Source organism: Galeopterus variegatus, unplaced genomic scaffold (genome assembly GCF_000696425.1).
Source record: "Galeopterus variegatus unplaced genomic scaffold, G_variegatus-3.0.2 Scaffold903, whole genome shotgun sequence".
NCBI classification, from domain to species: Eukaryota; Metazoa; Chordata; class Mammalia; order Dermoptera; family Cynocephalidae; genus Galeopterus; species Galeopterus variegatus.
Genome location: NW_007727014.1, coordinates 134519 through 156488, shown reverse-complemented (window position 1 = coordinate 156488; position 21970 = coordinate 134519). Strand labels below are relative to the sequence as shown.

Genomic DNA, 21970 nt, shown 5'->3' with positions numbered 1-21970 from the left:
CATAATATGTCATTCTCTTCTTATGTTATTGGATTTGATTTGATATAATTTTCTTAACATTTTTCATGTGTGTTTATGGGGATATTATCTGCAATTTTCTTTTGGGGGATTGTCTTTGTCTTATTTTGGTATCAGAGAAATCCTGATCTTATACAATGATTTGGGAAGTATTTTCTCCTCTTCAACTTTCTGAAAGGGTGTGTAGAATCAGTACACTTTCTTTAAATTTTTGACAGAATTCACCAGTGAAATCATCTGGACATGTAGTTTTCTTTGGAAAAATGTTTTAAATGTTAAAATTCAGGTTCTATAATAGATACAGGTCTATTCATGTTATCTATTTCTTCCTGAGTGAACTTTGATAGTTCATCTTTCAAGGAATTTATCCATTTCATTTAAGTTATCAAATGTATTGGCATAAAGTTATTCTTGATATTTCCTTATTATCTTTATAGTATCTTTAGAGTATATTCTGATATCTCTTCTTGCATTCCTGATATTGGTAACTTGGGTCTTCTCTCTCTCTCTCTCTCTCTCTCTCTCTCTCTCTCTCTCTTCCGTAGTAAATCTGACTAGAGATTTGTCAATTTTACTGATTTCTCAAAGAAACTATTTTTACATCGTTGATATCTCTCTTTCTTTCTATTTTATTTATTTCCACTCTTTATTTTTTTCCTCTGCTTAATTTAGGTTTTATTTGCTCTTATTTTTCTAATTTCTTAAGCTAGAAACTAAAGTCATCTATTTTCTTTCTTTCTAAAATGGGCATTTGGTACAATAGATTTCCCTGTAACTACTGCTTTAAGTGCAGCCTACAAATTTTGATATGCTATGTTTTTATTTTCATTCAGTTCAAAATATTTTTAACTTCTCTTTTGGTTTTGTCTTTTATCCATGAGTTAGTTAGAATGTGTTTGTTTTCTGAATATTTGGGACTTTAGCAGAGATATTTCTGTTGTTGATTTCTAAAATTTAATTCCACTCTGATCAGAGAATAAACTTGGTATGACTTGGGTTTTTTGTTTTGTTTTGTTTTGTTTTAAAAGATGGCCGGTAAGGGGATCTCAACCCTTGGCTTAGTGTTGTCAGCACCACGCTCAGCCAGTGAGCCAACCGGCCATCCCTATATAGGATCCGAACCCGCGGCCTTGGTGTTATCAGCACCGCACTCTCCTGAGTGAGCCACGGGCCGGCCCTATGACTTGGGTTTAAAAACAAAACAAAACAAAAACCTATTGAGGCTTGTTTTACAGACTAGAATATCATCTATCTTGGTAATGTTTTATGTATACTTGAAAAGAATGTGCATTCAGGTATTGTGAGGTGTACTGTTCTATCAATGTCAATTAGGTCAATAGGGTTCAAGTCTTCTATACCCTTACTGGGTTTCTGTCTATTTGTTTTATCAATTATTGAGGCTATAATTTTGGATTTTTCTATTTCTTCTTATGGTTTGATCAGTTTTTGCCTCATGTATTTTGAAACTGTTATTAGGTGTATAAACATTTGGAATTGTTATATACTCTTTACAAATTGACTCCTTTATCATTATGAAATGATTCTCTATTCCAGGTAATATTCTTGATTCTAAAATCTTCTTGCTTTTATATTGATATCACCCTTTTATGTTTCTTTTGATTAGTGTTATCATGGTATATATTTTTTAATTCTTTTCCTTTTAACATATTTGAGTCTTTATATTTAGAGTGGCTTATCATAAGCAGCATATAGTTGGGTTGTGCTTTTTTATCCATCTTAAAAATATCTGCCTTTTAGTTGTTGTGTTTAGATGATTTATATTTGAAGAGATTATTGCCATGGTCAGGTTTAAATCTACCATGTTGTTATTTGTTTTCTATTTGTCTGATCTGTTCTGTTAAAAGAAAAACTTTAGATAAATTAAATTTACCAGTGTTTAATTGAGCAAGGAAAATTGCAGGAATTGGGAAACCCTCAGGACCAGAAGAGGTTCGGTGAGGTCTGCTCCATAATGTGGGCAGACAGCATTCATGGAGAGAAAACATAAGTGAGCTGTGAAAGCAGCTTGATTGGTTATAGCTTTGCATTTGCCTTAGTTGAGCATAGTCTGATCAGTTGGCCTCCTGTGATTGACTGAAGCTCAGCTGCTGTGATTGGCTAAGATTCATCTCTTTGTTACAAAAATATACTCCTAAGTTAGGCTTTCAGTTAGTTTATATACTAAGGTAGGATGCAGTTCCTTAGGTAAGGACTTAAAGCACTGAGGTATCTTCAGGCCAAATTTAGTTTAACAGTTTAATATACTTTCTGCTCTGTTCTGGATAGGTAAGTATTTTATACTTTTATTTTCTTTCCTTTGTTAGTTATTAGCTATCCTTCATTTTTTACTTTAATGATTACTTCATGATTTATAGTGTAAATCTTTAGCTTATCTCAGTCTACCTTCAAGCAATATTATACCACTTAACATACAGTATAAGAATCTTTCCACAGTATACTTCCATTTCTCCCATCTTTGCCTTTATGCTCTTGTCATGTGGTTTACATGTGTTATGAACCTCACAATACATTTTTATTTTTTTTTCAGTCAATGATCTTTTGAAGAGATTTTGATAATTAAAAATAACTTTATTCCTTTGTGTAGAATGAGATTGATTTCCATCAGGTATCATCTTCCTTCTACCTGAAGGATTTCCTTTAACATTGATTGTACTTCAGGATTGCTGGTGTTGAATTTTTTCAATTTTCATATGTCTGATGGAAGTTTTTTGGTTGTTATTTTTGTTTGTGGATTGGTTTGTTTTAGATATAAATTTTTACAGTTTGATTGTTTGCTGATGTGAAAAATGGGAAATGATGCAGGAGACAGTAAACTTACTAGAGTATCATAGCACATGAGTAGGTGAGAAAGAAAAGGGATGAGAACAGGGGAATTGGTTCAGATGAAATCATGGAAATGTATCTATAGTAACAAGAAGAAAGAACAGATTTTGTAGATGCAAGTGAGTTGATTAATTCATTAATGGATCCAATCAAATTGGGTTTAAAATCCAGGATCTACTCTTCAATAGCTGAAAGGTTGTCAGCAAGTTATTTAAACCCATTGAACTTCAGTTTTCACATCCATAAAATCAAATTCCTTCCTTCCTCACAAAGTGATTATAGTAATGAAATGAAGTAATGTATACCAAACTTAGCAGTGGCCTAGCACATTGTACATGCTCAATATGTGTAAGAAAAAAAAAAAGGTGTAGCTTTTCTGTGCTTTATTGCCTAAGTAAAAGAGAAACAATTCTGGGATCTCATTTCCCACCTCTGTTTTCTCTTTTCCCTCTTCTCTCGCCTCTGCTTCCTTCCCAAAAGGATATATTTAAAATCCAAATGCCAGGTCATCTGCAGGTACAGTGCTCAAGACTGATAACATTTGGAGGCCAGATGTTAACTGACGTAAACACTATTAAGTACTATGTGGACTGGAGGCTGAGGCATTGATTTCCAATTTTATGATGATTATTTGAGTTTATAGCAAACCAAACTGCCATTCCTTCCACGCCTACCCCCACCAAAAAGGAGATACATGGCCTATTCATTCTCAAGAGAAGATAAATTATTTTTTAAAATACAGAGTTTTTGAAATGTTAAGTAATGGCATTTCACAAACTTAGGACTTGGAATGCATCCTCAGTGTGGAACTTAACACCCCCTTGAAGCTCTCTCTGAAAGGTCAATGACTTTGATCTGAAAACCGGTCTCATTTTCTGAAATAAGGCCAGAGAATAGCCACAAAAAATGCTTTAAACCTGTAACAAGTTTTTACATCAACTGATATTTTAAACTTGAGTTTCCTTAGGATTAGTGTGGGAGCTGACCCAATGGCAGGAAGTAAGTAAATGAGCCCTTCTCCAAATGAAAAAAATACTTTTACAAAATAAGAATAAGTTGGGTCTGCTGTGAATCACTGAGGTGACTGCTGGTGTTTATACACTCACACAGTCAGTTATTCATTCATGAATATATTGAGCAGACATTTGTTCAGAACTAGCAGTATATCCTAGGCAAGTGCCAGGCATTAGCTAAATACATTGATAAATACAACAGATGGCCCTCATGGGGCTTAGAGTCTCATGAGAGAGGAAGACAATTAACAAACAAACAAACAAACAAAACACCCAGGCAAATAGATATAGCAATAACCTGAAATAGGTACTATAAAGAAAAGGGGACCTACTTAAATAACTTTGGGGAAAGAATTTTTAGTAGGTGACTTAATCTAGATTAGGTTTAAAGAATAGAAGAAGTCAGTCATACAAAGAGTAGAAGGGAAAGCAAGCGGAGGGACCAGCATGTATTCATTGATTCAACAAATATTTATTCAGCACTTTCTAGGAGCCAGGAACTGTTTGAAGCAAAGAAGATATACCAGTAAACAAAACACACATGTGCATAACTGCTGAAGTGGGAAAGGATTTGGCATGTTTCTGAAACAGAAAGGAAGCCCCTGAGGCTGAATCATACTGATCAGAGGGCAGTATGATATAAGATGAGGTTGAAAGGGTGTCAGGGGCTAGATTATGTGGGGATTTGTAATTATGGTAAGGAGTTTGGATTTTATTCTCAGGGCAATGACATGACTTGATTTTTGTGTTAAAGATTGCTCGGACTATTATATGGAGAAGGGTTTAGAGAATGGGTGGGTGGGAGGATGGAAACAGGGAGACCCATAGGGTAGCTACTCTAGTTCAGATGGGAGATTTTAAAGCCCTGAAACAGTGGTGGCAGCAGAGATAGAGAGAAATATACAGTTTTAATATAGGATAGACAGGACTTACTGGTGAACTGAAAAAGAACCAGGGAGTTGAGGAAGGAAGTAAAATTGTGGATGACTCTAGTTTGTGCAACTGCATAGATGCTGGCTTCATTTACCATAGTGAGGGAGAATGGGTAAATAAGTAGCTGGGGGCAGGAGAAGGGACCTGAAGTGGGGTTTGGCTAAAGATTAACATCAATGCAGGTTTCCTGGCCTGAGTCTTAAAGAGTTAAATTAATCTGAAAATGAAATTCACTATCTCATGGGGTTGACATGTGCCCCATCACTGGATTAAACAAACAGATGCTAAATAACCACCTATATGCAATATTTCAGCAGGTTTCTAGAGCTGATTTCCAGATGATATTTGAGAATGTATATATATATGTGTGTATTTTAAAAAGCAGCGATTTCTTAAAGCCATCACTAGTTAAGTAAGAACTAGTTTTCCCAGATCAATCTCATTTTCTTAATTGCCTTGAGCTACTGGAAGCTGGCACCATATTTCTTAATAAATATTTTATTTAATTAATAGATTTTGTTATTGTCAGGGCCACCTAACTTGTAAATTGTAGCATTTGTATCTTGTTGAGAGATCGTTTAAATATCTCTTATAACACATTTTTTTAAAGTAAGGAAAATAATTTGGAAAATATTGAGCTAGCAGGATAATTTGTATACCCAAAGTGCATATTTATATTTATATTTATATTTATATCTTTATATTTTATGGGGTTTACAGGGGAAGACAAGTTTCCTTAACCCTCCTAGGCTTCCTCGTTAGGAGAAAACAAAAACTGACAAAGACAGGTTAGTGAGAGAAATGCATAACAGATTTATTTAATCAAAGTTTTACATGACACAGGAGCCTTCAGAAATGAAGACCCAAAGGTACAGGGAAAACTCTTCATTTTTTTGCTTGGGTTCGATGACGAATAAGCCACTATGTAGAAATGTGATTGGACAAAAAGGGGATGATCTAATGCTAGTAGACTGGGGAAATCCAGCAAGGCCTGTCTGTCTAGATACTTCTTGCACTCTCTGTGTAGCATTTCTTCCTCTTGGGTATAGGGCAGACCCCTTCTGGAATAAGAGTCGTATGATCTACTATCAGACAAGGCAGGTCAGAAAATTTCTTAATGGCCAGTTTTTACAAAGAAAGGCAGGGGAGGGTGAGAGTGATATTTTTAGGTTTTAGGGCTGACTTTTCGGAAAAGGGGTTCTGGTTTCTATGACCTACCTTGGGGAAGTGGAATTCTAGTTTCTATGGCCTGCCTTGGGAGAAAAGGGGAGCAGGAGAAAAGAGGGGGTGGGATAAAGTCAGAAAGATCTTGCTTCTGAAGCCCTTTTGGTTTCCTTGAATTCAAAGTACTCAGCATACTTTGGGGTATTGTGCTCTGAGGCCCGACAGCAGCATCAACACAAAGTTTTCTTCCCCCTCTTTATAATGTCTGCATACAAATCACATTCCCACACAAAATTATTCTTATTTAGGGGGCCCCTACCTTTCCTGAGAATGACTGTCCTATAGAAAGTGATTATTATGGTTAAGAGTTGTCGTATCCCTGAGGGAATTTTAATGGATGAAAGTTTGAGAGTGAGTCTATGAAATTTCAGCCATAATTAGAAAACATGGAGAAACATATACTTTATAACATTCCTATTTCTGAAAAACATTTTTTATCTGGAATTAGATGGAGAGAGCATTTTGTAAACTTTCTAGAAATAGTGTTTTAATATTTATGAGGTAGGATCGTTTACATCCAGTCTTGTTTGATGGTGCATTAAATCGTAGGACATGGGAAGAATACCATTTAAAGTTATTGAAGACTCACACTAAAATATGTTCCTAAGCATTTGAAACTAAACTTTTTTTTTTTTTGTCTTTTTTGTCTTTTTCTGTGTCCGGCAACGGATCGCAACCCTCAGTGTTGCCCCCGTACCGGACCAGGGACCGGCAACGGGACCGCAACCCTCGGCGTTGCCCCCGCGCCTTGCTCAGCCAGTGAGCAGGAACCGGTCCGCATGTGGGATCCGAACCCTCGGGCAGGAGCGCCGCCGCGCTTCCCAAGCGGCGCACTATCCAGTGCGCCACCGGGCCGGCCCTGAAACTAAACTTTTTAAAAATGGCCCTTAACTTATAACCTCAGAAAAATTAGGTGTTGGTGTCACTTTTTCTTTTCCCCCTTTTCTTTAATGAAATGTTTACAACCCAAGAAAAAATCTCAAACAATAAATAAAACAACTTGCAAGATAAAGTCCTCAGCAAAGTTCAAGCTTTCTACCGAAGGAACATCAAGAGGCATATTTGTGACATTTTTATTTTCGACACCGTCCATACCAGTGGATGAGAATCACTGCACCATGTGTGATCATTAGCCTCCTTCTCTGGGCTTGGTGCCCTGTGGAAGGCCTTTTAGTTCCTCTCTGCAAGTGGTCTTTGGTAGCAAACTCCTTGTTCTTCTTTATAGAAATAACTTGGGGGTTAATTGGAAGAGAGAGCAGAAGATGACTCGGTGTCCCCACACCACTCAGCACTTCTTGCTGGAGAAGTACATCTGTGTTCTCTGTGGTGGGAATTGAGGGAAGTGTGTAAGAGTTCCTTGGTCCCAAGCCATTCCTTTCTTTCTTGTTTATTCATCAGACATTTTTAAAGTACCTACACTTGAACAGGCACAGACCTTAGCACTGGGGTAAAAAATATGAAAAAGATGTTCTGTGTTTTGGAGGAGCACAACCCTTTGAGGGGCATACTACTAAACTAACAATGATACTGGATAAGTGCTATGGTAGAGATGCATAAATAGATATATATCAGTACAAACAGAACTATATGGGAGGATGAAGCAACTAACTCAGCTCAGAAAGAAGGGTAGACATGAGGAAAATTAGATCACTAGCTCAATACATGGTACCAAGTTCAAACCCAAGTATCATCTAACTCAATTCTTTAGTTAAAAGGTATGTAGAAATGGAGATAGGAAAGAACCCAAAAGCAAGTCTGTCACCTCCATCAGATCTCAAGTCAAATGACACCATCCAAGAAAGATAGATGATGTCCCCCAGTGTGGTGCATAGACAACCTACATGACTGTATAGAGTGGACCTGCTGACCATGCAGAGTAAAGAAGCATTATTCTCCTTATGTGTCTCTACCACCTACCACACTATTATGTTTTGTTTTTTGTGGGGTTTTTTCGTAGCATGTATCACTGTCTGAAATCATCTTATTTGATTTATTTATTGTTCATCCCTTCCCCAGGGACTGTGTCTGTCTTGTACATTGCTGTATTTTCAGGCCAAGAACAATACCTGTTTCATAGTGGGTGCTTAATAAAATATCTCTTGAATGAATAAATGATCATCTCCATTAAACATAAAACCTCACTTAAGAACCAGTCTTTTTTCTGTTTCCAAAATGTCTGTAAGATGTCTAATTTTAGAGGCACCTCAGAGATCTGCCCCACAGTTTCATTTCAGTGAAGAAAGACTGAGGCGTGGGGGGCAGGATACAGTTAGTGCCTATTTCATTTCATTTAGTTCCCCACAGAGCAGGAACTGGAAGCCAGATCCCCAGAATCCCAGAGCTCTTCAGCATTCCTGTGCTACCTCTGCTTAAGCCTTTCTGTGGGGAAAGCAGTTTTGGATTATTGCCATGGATGTCATTTTCAAAGCCCCTGAGAAGAAGAGAAATGATGAAAACTTGCTTCTGGAATTCAGATGAGCTGAACATCAGACTTCTCCTTCCTAGTCTATGGGAAAAAAGTCATAGACTTTGGAAGTAGATTTCTTAGGGCAGAATTGCACTATTTTGCTGTAGCCATGGCCAGAGGAGGTCTGTCTGCCTTCAGCTAGGACATGGGTTCTATATCATGCTGGCTGTGATTTTGCACAGTTAAGTCCTTTACTAGAAATTAGGACTGGCTGCAGCCTGCAGTCATTAATTATATAAAGATGGATCACAGTGATCGTGTGCAAAAATGCATGCCCCTATCCAGTTTCTCCAACTTCAGGGACTGGATATCATATTGAGGTGATGGCCAATAAGTACATAAGTACTTATTATTACATAATAAGTAATAATTATTACTTAAGTACGTAAGTAAGTGGGTAGATGGTTATATATTTTTATCACAAGCAAGCATTTGAAGATGTTGGTTTCTGACAATTGAGGGGAGTATTTTCCACCAGAAGGTTAAAAAAACATAGCAGGTTAGGGTTGGCCAGTTAGCTCAGTTGGTTAGAGTGTGGTATTGGTAACACCAAGGTCAGGGGGTCAGATTACCGTACTGGCCAGCTGCCAAAAAAAAAAAAAGAACAGCAAAAAGAAACACACACACACTCTTGCACAAACATATGCCTTATTATAGACACAACAGTTCTCATAAGCAAGAACTCCTGGGATAGAGGTTCTAGAGAGTGAGGGTGAAAAAGGGTGGAGAAAGAAGAGCCTAGTGACTCTGTTTAGGAACTCCACTGAGGGCTTCATCTGCCAGAGGTTTTAATCCAAATGGAACTGGCTTTTTGTCAAATGTGAGAGAAGAACTGTGAGACCCTTGCATTCATTGAATAAATATTTGTTGTGTGCCTTCTGGTGTGAGACTCGGCTGTAAGCCCTGGGAATACAAAAATGAATTAAGGCTTAGTTCCTGCTTCAGGAAGGTCACAATCTGGTGGAAAGAAAGAGATAAAGTAAGCTGAGAAATACAGTCCAATGTGGCAGGTTCGGAGACCAAAAAGGGGCTTGTGTTGGGGACATGGAGGAGAGGACCTTGGACATAGACTGCAAGGTATAATAAAAAGAGAACACATTTTAGGATTTTTCAAATGAAATTTCACATTCCGGAGCCTTTGTTTTCTCTTCTTTGAAATGGCCTGAAGAGAATTAGCCTGCTAGAGTTGTGAGAATTCAGTGACATAGAAGATACCACATCAGTGATTTTTAATAAAGAAAAGCAAAAGCAAGACAGAGCTCTCTCCCCAAATAGCGGTGAATCCCTCTGCTGTCCTATGTGTTTAAACCTCTTTTGTAAAGTTCGGTCCTTTCAGTGCAGCTATTTGTTAGAATAAGCCAAAGAGGCTCACCTCGAGAATGACTGAGTTGAAAAAGAAAATCTCCTCTGGTTCAGAGATGAATTATTCCTAGGAAATTGCTTTGTGAGTCTGTGTTACAGAAATTGGGGTTTGTTCAGGTTAATTGGAGATTGGAAACAACCACCCTGGGGACAATTGCAGGCAATTCTGCGACCACCTGGCCTAGCTTGAATTCTTGGAAGTAGAGCTTCTTTTAGTTAAATCAAAGGTTTTATGTACACCTTGTGGTTCTGTTCTTTATCCCTGATTTTTCCTCCCAGGCTATGAATAAGGCTTCAGTCCTTTTTCTCCTCTGAGACTGACAAGCAGCCCTACCTGCTTGATGGGAGGCTGGAAGGGCAGCCTGAGGAAGCCGTAGCAGTCTTCTGCCATCTGCCGGCTTCCTCTGTCACCAGCTCAGGGCTGGCTTTGCAAGGATTCCTAAGGAATGGAAACCACCAGGAGAGAAAGTGCAGGGCAGAGAAGGTTCCTGCTTTTACTAAAAAGCAAAGACACAAGAAGATGGCAAACAGAAGCTGGTACAAGATGGCTTTTCCTTTCGTGGGGGTTTTTGTAAAGATGTGACCATCACAAACATCCAAGCCAGTGATATTTCTATGCAAGTTTGTTTTGCTTAGAGGGAACACAGCAGTGTTTTTTTAAAAATTTTTATTTTATTTTTAGATCATTGCCTCACAAGGTTGACCAAATATATTAATGCCACATCTCTATAGATTCATTTGAAGAAAACAGAACCCCATGCCAGTGGGAATTGGGGTGAGGGTAGAGAGTCAGAAAGATGGAAGGGAGAGGAAAAGCATTTCACAGTAAGATGCTGTGTTTAGTTGACAGTTTTTGAAGACCTCTTATAAGGCTCTGACCCAGATGGATGACTAGGATACAAAAATGACTAATTGAGAGTCCCTTCTCTCTTGGAAATAACAATCTATTGGGGAACAACTAAACGAACAGGAATTAAGTAGAGAGGTACAAGCACTGTGATAAAGCACTATGGTAGAAGGGTCTAGGGGAGCACAGAGGAGGAGCATGTGTTTAAATCGAGCTGGGGTGGCAGTGTCAGAGAGAACTTCTTGGAGGAGGTGAATTGTTGAGACAGTGGCTTATTGAAGACAGTGGGGGGAAGGGCATTCCAGGCACAATCACAGGGGCACCACTTCTCACACACAGCATCGCCTCCTGCCACCGCAGCTGCCTCGAAGAGATGAGAACTCTAGACACAAAGCAGGAAAAAGTTATTAAAACATTAGGTCTTAGACAACAAACAAGTGGTTCAGTCCAGGAAGACCAGCAAAGGCAGGGAGCAGCAGGCAGAGCCAAGTGAGAAGGCAGCATTAAGAATCCTAGAGATCAGAGAGCAGGACTGCAAAGAAACTGATCCTAGAAAAAAGGCCACTTTCAGTGCTGTTTCAGTCCATATGTTAGATATGGGCCTCTTCCAGGCAGGTATAAGACACAATCAAATATTCATAAACTTGTGATTAACATCCTCTTTTAATCTATCTGAACCTTCTGCATGACCTCATCTAAATGTTGAAGTAGCAATAAGCTCAAAAATATCAACTGCAATGTTATTTAGAATCATAAATATGATGAACAAGAGTAGGGAAAATGCTTAAGAAAATTGTGGTAGAGCTACTGAATGAACCATTATCATTAAAATGATAATTTTGGGAACTGTAGTACATGATAAATACTTGTGAAAAAAATCAAGATTCAAACCTGCAGGAAAAAAATACTCAGAAGGAAAAATACTGAACTGCTAGCAATGGTGCTGTTCTTTTCTCTATTGTCCATGTTTTATATAACATTCTTATATTACTTTTATAATGATTTTTTAAATATAAAAAAGCCTAAAGGTGAAATGGCAAAAATTACCCTAAGTAAATAATGACCCTATTTATGTGTTTGTTTCTGCTATTTGAGATTGAGTTTTCTTCCTAATTGTATTGCAGTTTGTGTGGCATATTCATTTTGCTTGTTAAGTCTGTCCTCAGTCTTCCCCTTGCCCACACCCCTACTTGCTCCCTGGATCTGTGGGAAGTATTGTGATGTCTGCCCGCTAATTTTGCTGTGACTGGGGCTGGTGTCTGGTTGGTGATTCATGTTTGTTCCAAAGTTGTACATCTGTGTTGGTTGCTTTGAAACAGTGCCCCAGGGAATATGAATGGCCATTTGTCTCACTAAGACTGCTGCTTTGCACCAGAGACTTCTTCCCTGGCTTCTGCTAAATTCCAGCAAGCTCTCCTATGAGTTTAGGCAGGGTAATGAAGAAAGAAAATAAAACCAAAGAGGAGAGACATGGAGAGAATTTTGGTGTCTGACAAAAATTCCGGCTTATTTGGCAGGAATGAACTTCCTGAATATTAAACTAGCGACAGACAGAATCCCCTATGACTCTCACTTTAAGGGTAATGCTTTCTGGACTTAACCTCTGCCCACTAGGAATGCCTCTAGCAGAAAAGTGGGCAGAGTGAGCTCTGGTGGAAACCCTCAGTGGAAAAAGTTCTGGGAGCTTGGTGGGCATACCCACTTGGCACCTCTTCTAAGATTTTAGCACACATACACACAGCAGTAATATTCATATTTAATGAATGGTACTGCATGAGCACAGACCCCAGTGCTGGAGCTAGAGACCCCCTGCTGTTCTAGACATCAGCCCTTTAGTTACTGAATCATCAGAAATTCCAGATCCTGGAGGGCCTGGGACAGCAGCTGGAGGACAACTGTTAAAAAAGAAATTTTGATGTTTTAATATTCAGAAAGGCTGTACAGATACACACCAGATGAATAATACATGAATATGCTTGAAATTTCAAAGCTAGTGCCCACTGTTAAGCTGTTTGTAACCCCACTATCACCTTCTTAGAACCTTCCCTCTTTGTCCTTAAGAAGGGCTCAGAGCCAGCGTCAGTACCTACGTTTCTACAGGATTGGGCTGGCACAAGACAGCCCTTATTGACAAAGGAGCTCTTAATTTTGTTCTACGACTAGTACAGATCTCACCCTAGGGAGTTTGCAAGTCAGCTTTATTATATTTTCACTTGCTGCAACATATGTGGCTTCCAGTATAGCTCTACCTCTGGGGAAATGGCAAACAGGCTGGTTATGTGTGATAATTGCCCACCCTCCTGCCTGCCTGCAGTCTTCGAAAGGTAGCCCCATCCCAAACCATGAGCCCGCTGAGAAAACCCATCTGTGGTACCTTGAAAGCCCAAACACAAATTGGATCATTATGGCCCTTTTTCTTGTCCTTTTACCCAGAGATTTTTACTTGCTGCTGTTTATCAGACACCTGTAGTTCGTGGATTGTGTAAAAGCAGCTTCTCAGAATGGTCTCTGGGGAAGCATTATAACCCTACATTCCATCATTTCTCCTTTTCTTGTTTTAAGGAAACCTTCAGCTTCAGGGTAATTCACTGCTTCCCCTGTCTTCATTTAAGGTAACAGCTAAGGCTACTCATAATCTGACTGACTGTTTAGATATCAACAAAGCCTTTTGTTTGAATCCAGAGACTGAAGAGAAATTGCACTCAGTTATCCAGTGGGACATTCTGGAACTCTGTGATTAGGGAAGTCTGAGGTTGTAAGGAAATGAGTTGGAACACTTGGGTCTTCAAATTTTCACATCACAAGTTCCTAGTCTATGACTTTGACTAAGGTATTTACATCTCTCTAAACCTCATTTGCCTCAAATGTAGAATAGGATCATATTATGTACTTCACAGGGTTGTTAGGAGTATATGGAATAATATATATCAAAAAAAACACTTTGTAAATTGAAGAAATATAAGCAGTATCCACCCAAAGAGATCAGGTTGTAAGAACTAGTGAAAGAAAAGAACCAAGACTGTAGAAGTAGATTATGGCAGCTGGATGAGTATATAAAAGAATTCCACTGCTGTAGTCTAACTTAGAAAAGAGAGCATCCCCAGCCCCATCCCCTTTTCACAACATCTCTCCGCAAAGCTTGAGCTGGGGAGCAGTGAGTGTTCTCGGGAAATACTAGGGAAGAGTGTTACTGTAAATTTGAGGCTAAGGGGATTGTGTGTGCAGGAAAAATGGGTATGGAATGATAAAAGGGAGTGTGAGAAGGGCACAGTGCCTAAGGTAATACCAAGATGAAGAGAGGGAAAACAAGAGATAAAATCTCCACTGCTCCCATCTGTGTGCTCATTGGTCAGAGCTTGTTTAAATAATTCTGGGCTTGAGGGCAGCTTCCCAGGGTGAGGGGCACTGATCAGAAGTCTCAATGGCACTGCTCTGTGGGAGCCAGTGAGTGTCTCCTCTTCCTCCTTCAGAGACAAAGCTCTACAGCCTTGGAGAGTAATTTGGTGTTGTCAGATTAATTAAGTCATTTTTGTGGTTAAACTTGCATTTGAATATTAAATCTCAGGCTGGGCCTCCCATCTAATCAGCCAGTGGATGTTTTCAGGATAACACTTTGTTCCTAAAACATTTAGAAGTATGCATATTGTACCTTTAATAAGACTGTGATATTTATTTATGGCTGGAAGAAGTCTTCAGCTAGGAAGACTCTTTCAAGAGATAGTTCGGTGTCTGCCACCTAGAGCTGTGCTAGATGTCATCTCTAGAGTTGCTTATTATCACCCAATTATTTTATGTGTGGCTCTTATTCTGAATTTATCAGAGCTGCCCATGCCACTGAAAGGCCATAGAGTTTGCTCCTGAGTTCAAATTCTTACCCTGCTATTTGCTAATGGTGGACTCAGGTAAATGACTGAACTTCTGTGAGACTCAGTTTCCTATATACAAAATGGGAATAATCATGTCTGAAACTCAGAGCTGATTTGGGAATTAAAACTTTCCACAAAGTGTAAAGTCTTGTGTAAAGTGCCTGGTACACAGTACCTGCCTCACATCAGTTCTCAAAGTATGTTAAATGCCTTCCTCTATGGTTCCCATGTGACCAGAGCTTCCTGCTTTCTCTTTAAGCTTTGATGTGGAAAATGGCCCTTCCCCAGGTCGGAGCCCACTGGACCCCCAGGCAAGCTCTTCCTCTGGGCTGGTGCTTCACGCCACCTTTCCCGGGCATAGCCAGCGCAGAGAGTCCTTTCTCTACAGATCAGACAGCGACTATGACCTGTCACCAAAGGCGATGTCGAGAAATTCTTCACTTCCAAGCGAGCAGTAAGTACAAGCTTTTGGCTTCCAGTCTCACGCTTACCTCATCTTTAACCCCGTTACAGCAGTAGCAACAACTCTTCTCCTTTAACCCATGGGAAGGAAGAAGGAAAAAAATGAACATGAGCAGAAGTGACAATGATGACCATCTTAAGGACATTCATGGTCTACAGGATGAGGAATATATGTAGTTGGGGTCTCCAAGGATGTTAAAAACCTCAGGCAGAGTTCAGTTCAAAGTTGTTTTTGATACTTTTTAAAATTTTTCATTTAGCTTCATTTCCTGAACTGCTGAATCATTTATGGAATGAGAACCTTAACACTGCTTGCAAATCACACTTGAATTTTCAGTTGCAAGGGCAGTTTGCATGAGCCTCCAGCAGAGAAGAGAAATGGGGGTTAGTTACATGCATCCTTTGTCAGTGGCCTTTGTTTGGTGACATTTAATAAGCTGTCATCCAGCCACATGCCTGTATCACTTTTCTGGAACCTTAGTACAATGCCCACTTGTTGCCTGGCTCCTCGGTGAGACATAACACACTCCACTGCCCTATTAAGCACAGCTGATATTTTTGTTTTGCTGCTATCAATTGTAGATTTCTAATTTTTATTTAAAGGACAACAACTGGTTTGTGTTGCCTGTTTATTAAATTTATGAAAGCAAATAAAATTGAATTCTGGAATTCTTGCCTTAAAAGATTTCTGGGCACACATACAATTGTTTTTAACATCATATGTTATAAAAATATCAGTAGCTCCCTAAGGTCTCCAGCCTGGAAAATTCCACTGGGTTCTCTTCCACTATTAGAAAGGAAGCCAAAAAGGTTCAATCTCTTGTGAAAAGGGGTTGGGGCATTTTAAAGTTATTAGCAAGAAAATATTCTTCAAAGCATTTTTGCCAGCAAATTTTAATAGAAGCACTCTTGCCCTAAAATATCTCTATCACTTGTGTAGGCCAAAATGTTTTTTTTTTACTCATTTGGCAAATTGTCTTACATACTGAATCTCTTCTATGTGCCATGCAGCATGCCAAGCTCTGGGGATAAAAGATAAACAAAACTGAAAAAAATCACAAATGTGTCAAAAACAGATCTCATTTTCAAAATGTTTGTATGCTCTCAGGGAGTTTACAATTAAATAAGAAAGGTAAGAGGAACACACAAATGCACACTTAACTCTACAGAGAGAAAGGAAACTAACATGTAATGAGCACTTATCGTGGGGCCAAGTTCATTTCCATGTGTTGTCTCTGTTAATCTTCACAGCAATCCTGTCAGGTAGATACCATTGTTACCCCTACTCTATAAATGATGAAACGGGGACTCTGAGAGATTGAAAAACTTGCCCCTATCCCATGACTATATTTCATGTTATATCCTATGGTGTAAGCTAAGGATGACCATACTCAAAACTTTTGGACTCTTTTCACCCATGTTTTTTGGACTGCAAAATAGCATGACTACTACAAGGTAGAAAACAGATGAATGCAGCGTAGAGGTACCTGAGGCTGGAGGAGAGAGAGCCAGTTTGCTGTAGCTCATGCAGAGCCAAGATAGTTTCTGACTAAGGTTTGGATGGGGGGCTTTTACAGCGAATATGCTAGGAATTCTCTGCTCCACCAAGATAAAAATCTTTCTAGACTTCATTGTGGGGAGAGCACTGGAGATGTGGTAAGCTCAAAGTAATTAGAGCTTTATTCACGTAGTATTTTACAGGTGAAAGACTAGCTTTGGAAACTAGCTAATTTGCCAGCTAATAGTTCCCCCAAACTCATGCCAAACAGCATGAAGAGTCTCGGAGTTGTTCAGAGCCTTCCCAGAAGACTCCAAATTTCAGATTAAACTGATGTTCCCTTACTTAGAATCAAAAGATTATGGAAATTTTGAACTTGAAGAGACCTTAAAGATCACGGTCCAATTCAGTTTATAGCTACTGAAACAGAGATATAGTTCTGCATGACTCTGTATGCAGTGTCCCTGTTAGTAGTGGTTTTCCCTTTTTTCAATTTTACCAACCAGTAAAAATTCCCACCTAACGTTAGAACCTTGCCAACGTTAAATTTTGGCAAGTAAGGATGATATATGTAAATTATCTAATATTACTCTCACTTTTAAAAGATAAGGGCTTTTAAAAAAATCAGGAAGGCAACAGTTTTATAACACGGAACAGCCTTTCCCAAGAAAACAACAGTTGGCAACATAATAACACCCTATCAAAAATACTGATAACAGAATTAAAATCTTTGCATGAATAAAAATAGCACAAGGTTTTGTTTTGCAAGTATTTCAACATTACCATTAAAACTTTTATGTAGTTGTCAGTTTAGGAATTTGTGTTTCTCAATACAACCAGAAGTAGAATTTGTATAATATCTAGGTTATTCCGGTATTTCATTGTATCAGGACCATGTTGGAAACCCAGTTTTACACAGGCATCTTGATCTAAACTGAAGTAATGCTCTTCAAGATATTTTACCTGATTATTACTCTTCACGATCAATTGAAATAAATACAGGAATGGCAGCCCCCAAGCTTCCCACTGCTTCTCTTGCCTCCTGCTCATAGATCCAGATGAAGGGAATGATGATCAGCCAGGAGTCTTGATGTGAAAGCCATTGGGTGGGGGCTGCAGGATGTTCCCCACTCAGGAGCTTCTCATATCCAGCACAGAGCAGTCATGAATTTATATGAAAGGTAGAAAACTTTGCATGATTCCACTGTATTAAATCCTAGCGATAGAGGAAATACTGTCTTTTAAAAATTTCTCATCTGAACACTTTCAGGCGAGCAAAAGGAAATTATTGGTGGGGAGAGTGAGTGAAAAGACATTAAGAGTAAAAGTGTGAATAGAAAATTGAAAGTTAACTTTTGGCAACAAACTCTTAGCAACAAAGGAAAGATAGAAATAAGGCTTTCTAGTAAATTAAAACAAGATCACCATTGGGTCCCAAAAGGAAATTTCTTAGATGTGGCAATAATCTGTTTTTGCTCAGTTCCTGTGTTGCAGTCATGCCTAACGTAATGCCTTCAATACTGAGGTACAGATTTCCCAATGGGAACATAAAGTACTTGGAACTGATGAGGCCAGTTTTATTGCCCAAAACTATGGCAGGAACTATCCTGGACAGGATGGAGTTCTGATTTTCCACCTGCAAAGCCACAGAGAAGGATATTCCATGTTTTTTTTTAATTTGGTCACCCCATTTGGAAACTCTTACATAGACAAGGACCTTTTAAAAGCTGTCACTTACATGAAAGCTAAGTGGTCTCTAGAGAGAACTGTCAAGGCAAATGAGACCTCAGAACTAAAAAGAAACGCTCAAATAAAAGCCTGCTTAAATTTAAGACCTGTTTATTGATGGACTACCAAGAAAGTACAATGTGGTTTCTAAGACTTGAGTTAGACTTACAGCCACCACACTCACGAGCACTGTGGCTTTTAAGACATTGAATTTCTTTTATAGTCTCTAGATTATCTGTAAATAGAAGCACACCTTTATTGAGCATTTCCTCTGTGCTATGTACTATTTAAAGTACTTCACATATATTCATTTATTCTCCATGTCCCCAATGTGGTAAGTACTATAATTTTCTCATTTTAAAGATGAGGACATTGGGGCACAGAGAGGTTAAGTAATGTGCCCAATAAATGGTAACCGAGCGTTGTACCCAAGGGGTCTAGGTGGCTAAACTATATGGATATTCAGTATATAAACAGATGCTAAATAAGGTTGAAAAATAAAAATAACAGTCTTAATTGCCGCTCTGTCTACCTTTCCAGCTGTTTCTAGGGTCATATTCATTCTTTTAATATTTACTTAAATTTGGGCACTTTGCTAACAAATAAGACAGTTTCTGTGTCTTTAACAAATCTAAAAAGGTTAGTAAATCTATACGCAGTTTTAAAACCTTCAGATAAGGACAACTGTAGAGAGTATGCACAGGATTTGAAAGGTCTGTCCAGTCAGGCAAGTACCTTTGAGGAGGTTACAGCTTAGCTGGAGGAGTTAGGCTAGAGGAGCAAGCAGAAGGATTTGCAGGAGGAAAGGCCATGTGCTAACTAACTCTCTAGTTGTGGGAACCACAGCTCTGTATGGCTTAGACAGAGAATGTGCAGGGCTGAGGAAGTGGTAAAAGAAGAGGCTGGAGAGTTAAGCAGGAACCACATCATGAAAGGCCTATGCTAAGGAGCTGGCCTTTATGCTGCAGGCAAGCGGTGGGGAGCTACTAAAGGCTTTTCAATAGGAGATTACATTATTAAAAGTATGTTTTTGAAAGATAGCTCTGATTGTAGTATGAAGGATGGTTTGGAGAGTGGACAAGCTTAAGGACTAGAACCCAAGAGCCAAATGGGAAGCTGCTTTAGTAATCCACACAATAGAGGATAGGGATCTACATTAGGGCAGATCTGGGGAGCAATTAATAAATGTTTGCAAGTTAGATCCAGGGGACAATTAAAAAATGTTTGCAAAGGGCCGACCCCGTGGCGCACTCAGGAGAGTGCAGCGCTGGGAGCGCAGCGACGTTCCCGCCGCGGGTTCGGATCCTATATAGGAATGGCCGGTGCACTCACTGGCTGAGCACAGTGTGGATGACGCCAAGCCAAGGGTTGCAATCCCCTTACCGGTCACGAAAAAGACACACACACACAAAAAAATGCTTGCAAGTTAGAATCAACAGGGGTTGGTGGTTGATTGTGGGATGAAGGAGAGGGAGGTTTCAGGCTTGGCCAACTAGATAGATGGTTGCACCATTCCCTGCAATCAGGAGCATTCTCTTATCACATGAAGTAATATATATGAAAGTGCTTTGTAAATTTTAAAGTGCAATATAAATATGAGTTCTCTTGATTGCAGGGCAGACATGACTATCTTAAAGAAACTCTTACCAGCTGGAAAGACAGACATGCAACCCCTTAATTATAATTATAAAGATATCTACCACTAATAAAAATAACTAACTAAATAGCTAAAGTGTTTTTATGTGCCAAACACTGTTATTAAGAGTTGTACGTGGGCCGGCCCGGTGGCGCACTAGATAGTGCGCCGCTTGGGAAGTGCGGCGGCGCTCCCGCCCGAGGGTTCGGATCCCACATACAGACCGGTTCCTGCTCACTGGCTGAGCGAGGCGCGGGGGCAACACCGATGGTTGCAATCCCGTTGCCGGTCCCGGTCCGGTACAGGGGCGACACTGAGGGTTGCGATCCGTTGCCGGACACGGAAAAAGACAAAAAAAAAGAGTTGTACGTGTATAATAACTTATTTCATTCTCAGAGAACTTCATTTTAAAGATGAACTTGAAACAGAGAGAGATTGCCTAATAATGCTGCTGAGAGACAAACCAATGCTGTTTGGCTTCAAAATCTATACTCTTAACCACTATAGTATGCATCTCTCTATATGATAGACTAAAACCAGTTACAAGAAAAGTACAAATACAACTCTGTGTGTAGGGAGGAAAGGTGAAATTAAATAATAAAATCCAGAGTGTAGCAGTTAAAAGCAGCATTGTTGCTTTTTAAAAAGCCCTTTCATTGTTTAGGGCAGACCTACACTCAATTCTTAGACTTAATTCTGTGCTCGGAGTTCTCATCTTCAGTTATTCTGTAAAATTGTAATGTGCTGTTTTTGTCACTAGATGTTGCTCATGCAATGGTTCTTAATATCTGGCCTTGTTCCTGAGAGGCATTACCTTCTCCAGTGATTTGGGAAATTGAGAAATTCGAGAGTGCTTCCAAAAGTTCGTGAAAGGATTTGTGTTATCTTTTAATTCTGTTTGTCCACGAACTTTTGGAAGTACCCTTGTACATCAGTTTTCATGATCAATCAAGTGTTTCATCACTTTCATGCCATTTTATTCTTAATTAGTAATGTATCAAATTATGATTAAAAAATTCAGAATTAGTTACATAAATAATCTATACTCAAACAGGAGTTTTTTTGTTTTGTTTTGTTGCCTTCCTGATACTTACTGTAAATTATCTGTAAGTTATTTGATAATTTCTCTAGCAGCTATTATCTGACGTACATTATTAGCTTTTGCAGCTCAAAACTTTTAAGGGAGTCAGTGGTGAGGATCTGCAAATCCATCTCTTGCTTCTGAATACTCTGCTCTCCTAAACTTCAAAAGTTCCATAATGATAAAGTCCTGTTGACATTGTGCCCTGTTAATGTTTGTTTACATCCCTTTAATCATTAGTATGTGCAGTTTTATTAACTCCCCAATTCATTTAACAATACATAAGCTCTAGGTACTACACATGCATGAGATTTGCTTATACCATGTAGCTATCATCAGATATTTAGATGCCAGGAAATCCAGGAGACATAGAAGATCTGCTTTACTCTAAACCCATTACTTTGTCCCCCAACTCACCCTGATGTCTTATGAACAATGCGAACTTCACATCAGAAATCTGAACAAACAGCAACATCTTTTACCATCTCCAAGTTCACTTAAAGAAAATAACTTAGGAAGGGACAGTTTTTGATACAGTTCACCATATGACATTTATCACTGCTCTTCTCTTAATTCTTTACTCTGTCTTTCCTTTTGGCTACTCTCCAAGTACCCTGACATTCTTCCTTTGGCTCCCTATATATATATATATATATATATATATACTGCCACCAAAGGAACCATCCCCTGTCATTGCCTTAACTATCCCTAATATTGGAGGTAACTCCCAAATCTGTAGCTCTAATTTCCATATTTCAGTCTTCCTGCTTGATGTCTCTGTGTGGATGACAATGACTACCTTAAAACTCAACCTTAAAAACTCAATGAGAACCTTAAAACTCCCCCAACTCCTCCTTTATTTCTGTTCATGACTCCACCATTTTCTCAGATGCCTCTTTTTAAAATTGAAAATAGTATTTCTTTATGACCCCTTACTTAATTAGAAGCCAAGTTCTGGCAAGACCTCTGGAGTCTCTTAGCTTGTCTCTTC

General features: G+C 39.0%; 1 protein-coding gene across 2 annotated transcripts in view; it reads left to right on the top strand.

Annotated features, from left to right (window-relative positions):
- PDE4B (phosphodiesterase 4B, cAMP-specific) overlaps positions 1 to 21970 on the top strand; it is a 446683-nt gene that overhangs the window by 303733 nt on the left and 120980 nt on the right. For both annotated transcript variants that reach the window (XM_008573326.1, XM_008573327.1), the window contains one exon: positions 14834 to 15028. In XM_008573326.1, the coding sequence (XP_008571548.1) occupies positions 14834 to 15028 (195 nt within the window). The remainder of the gene's footprint in view (positions 1 to 14833; positions 15029 to 21970) is intronic.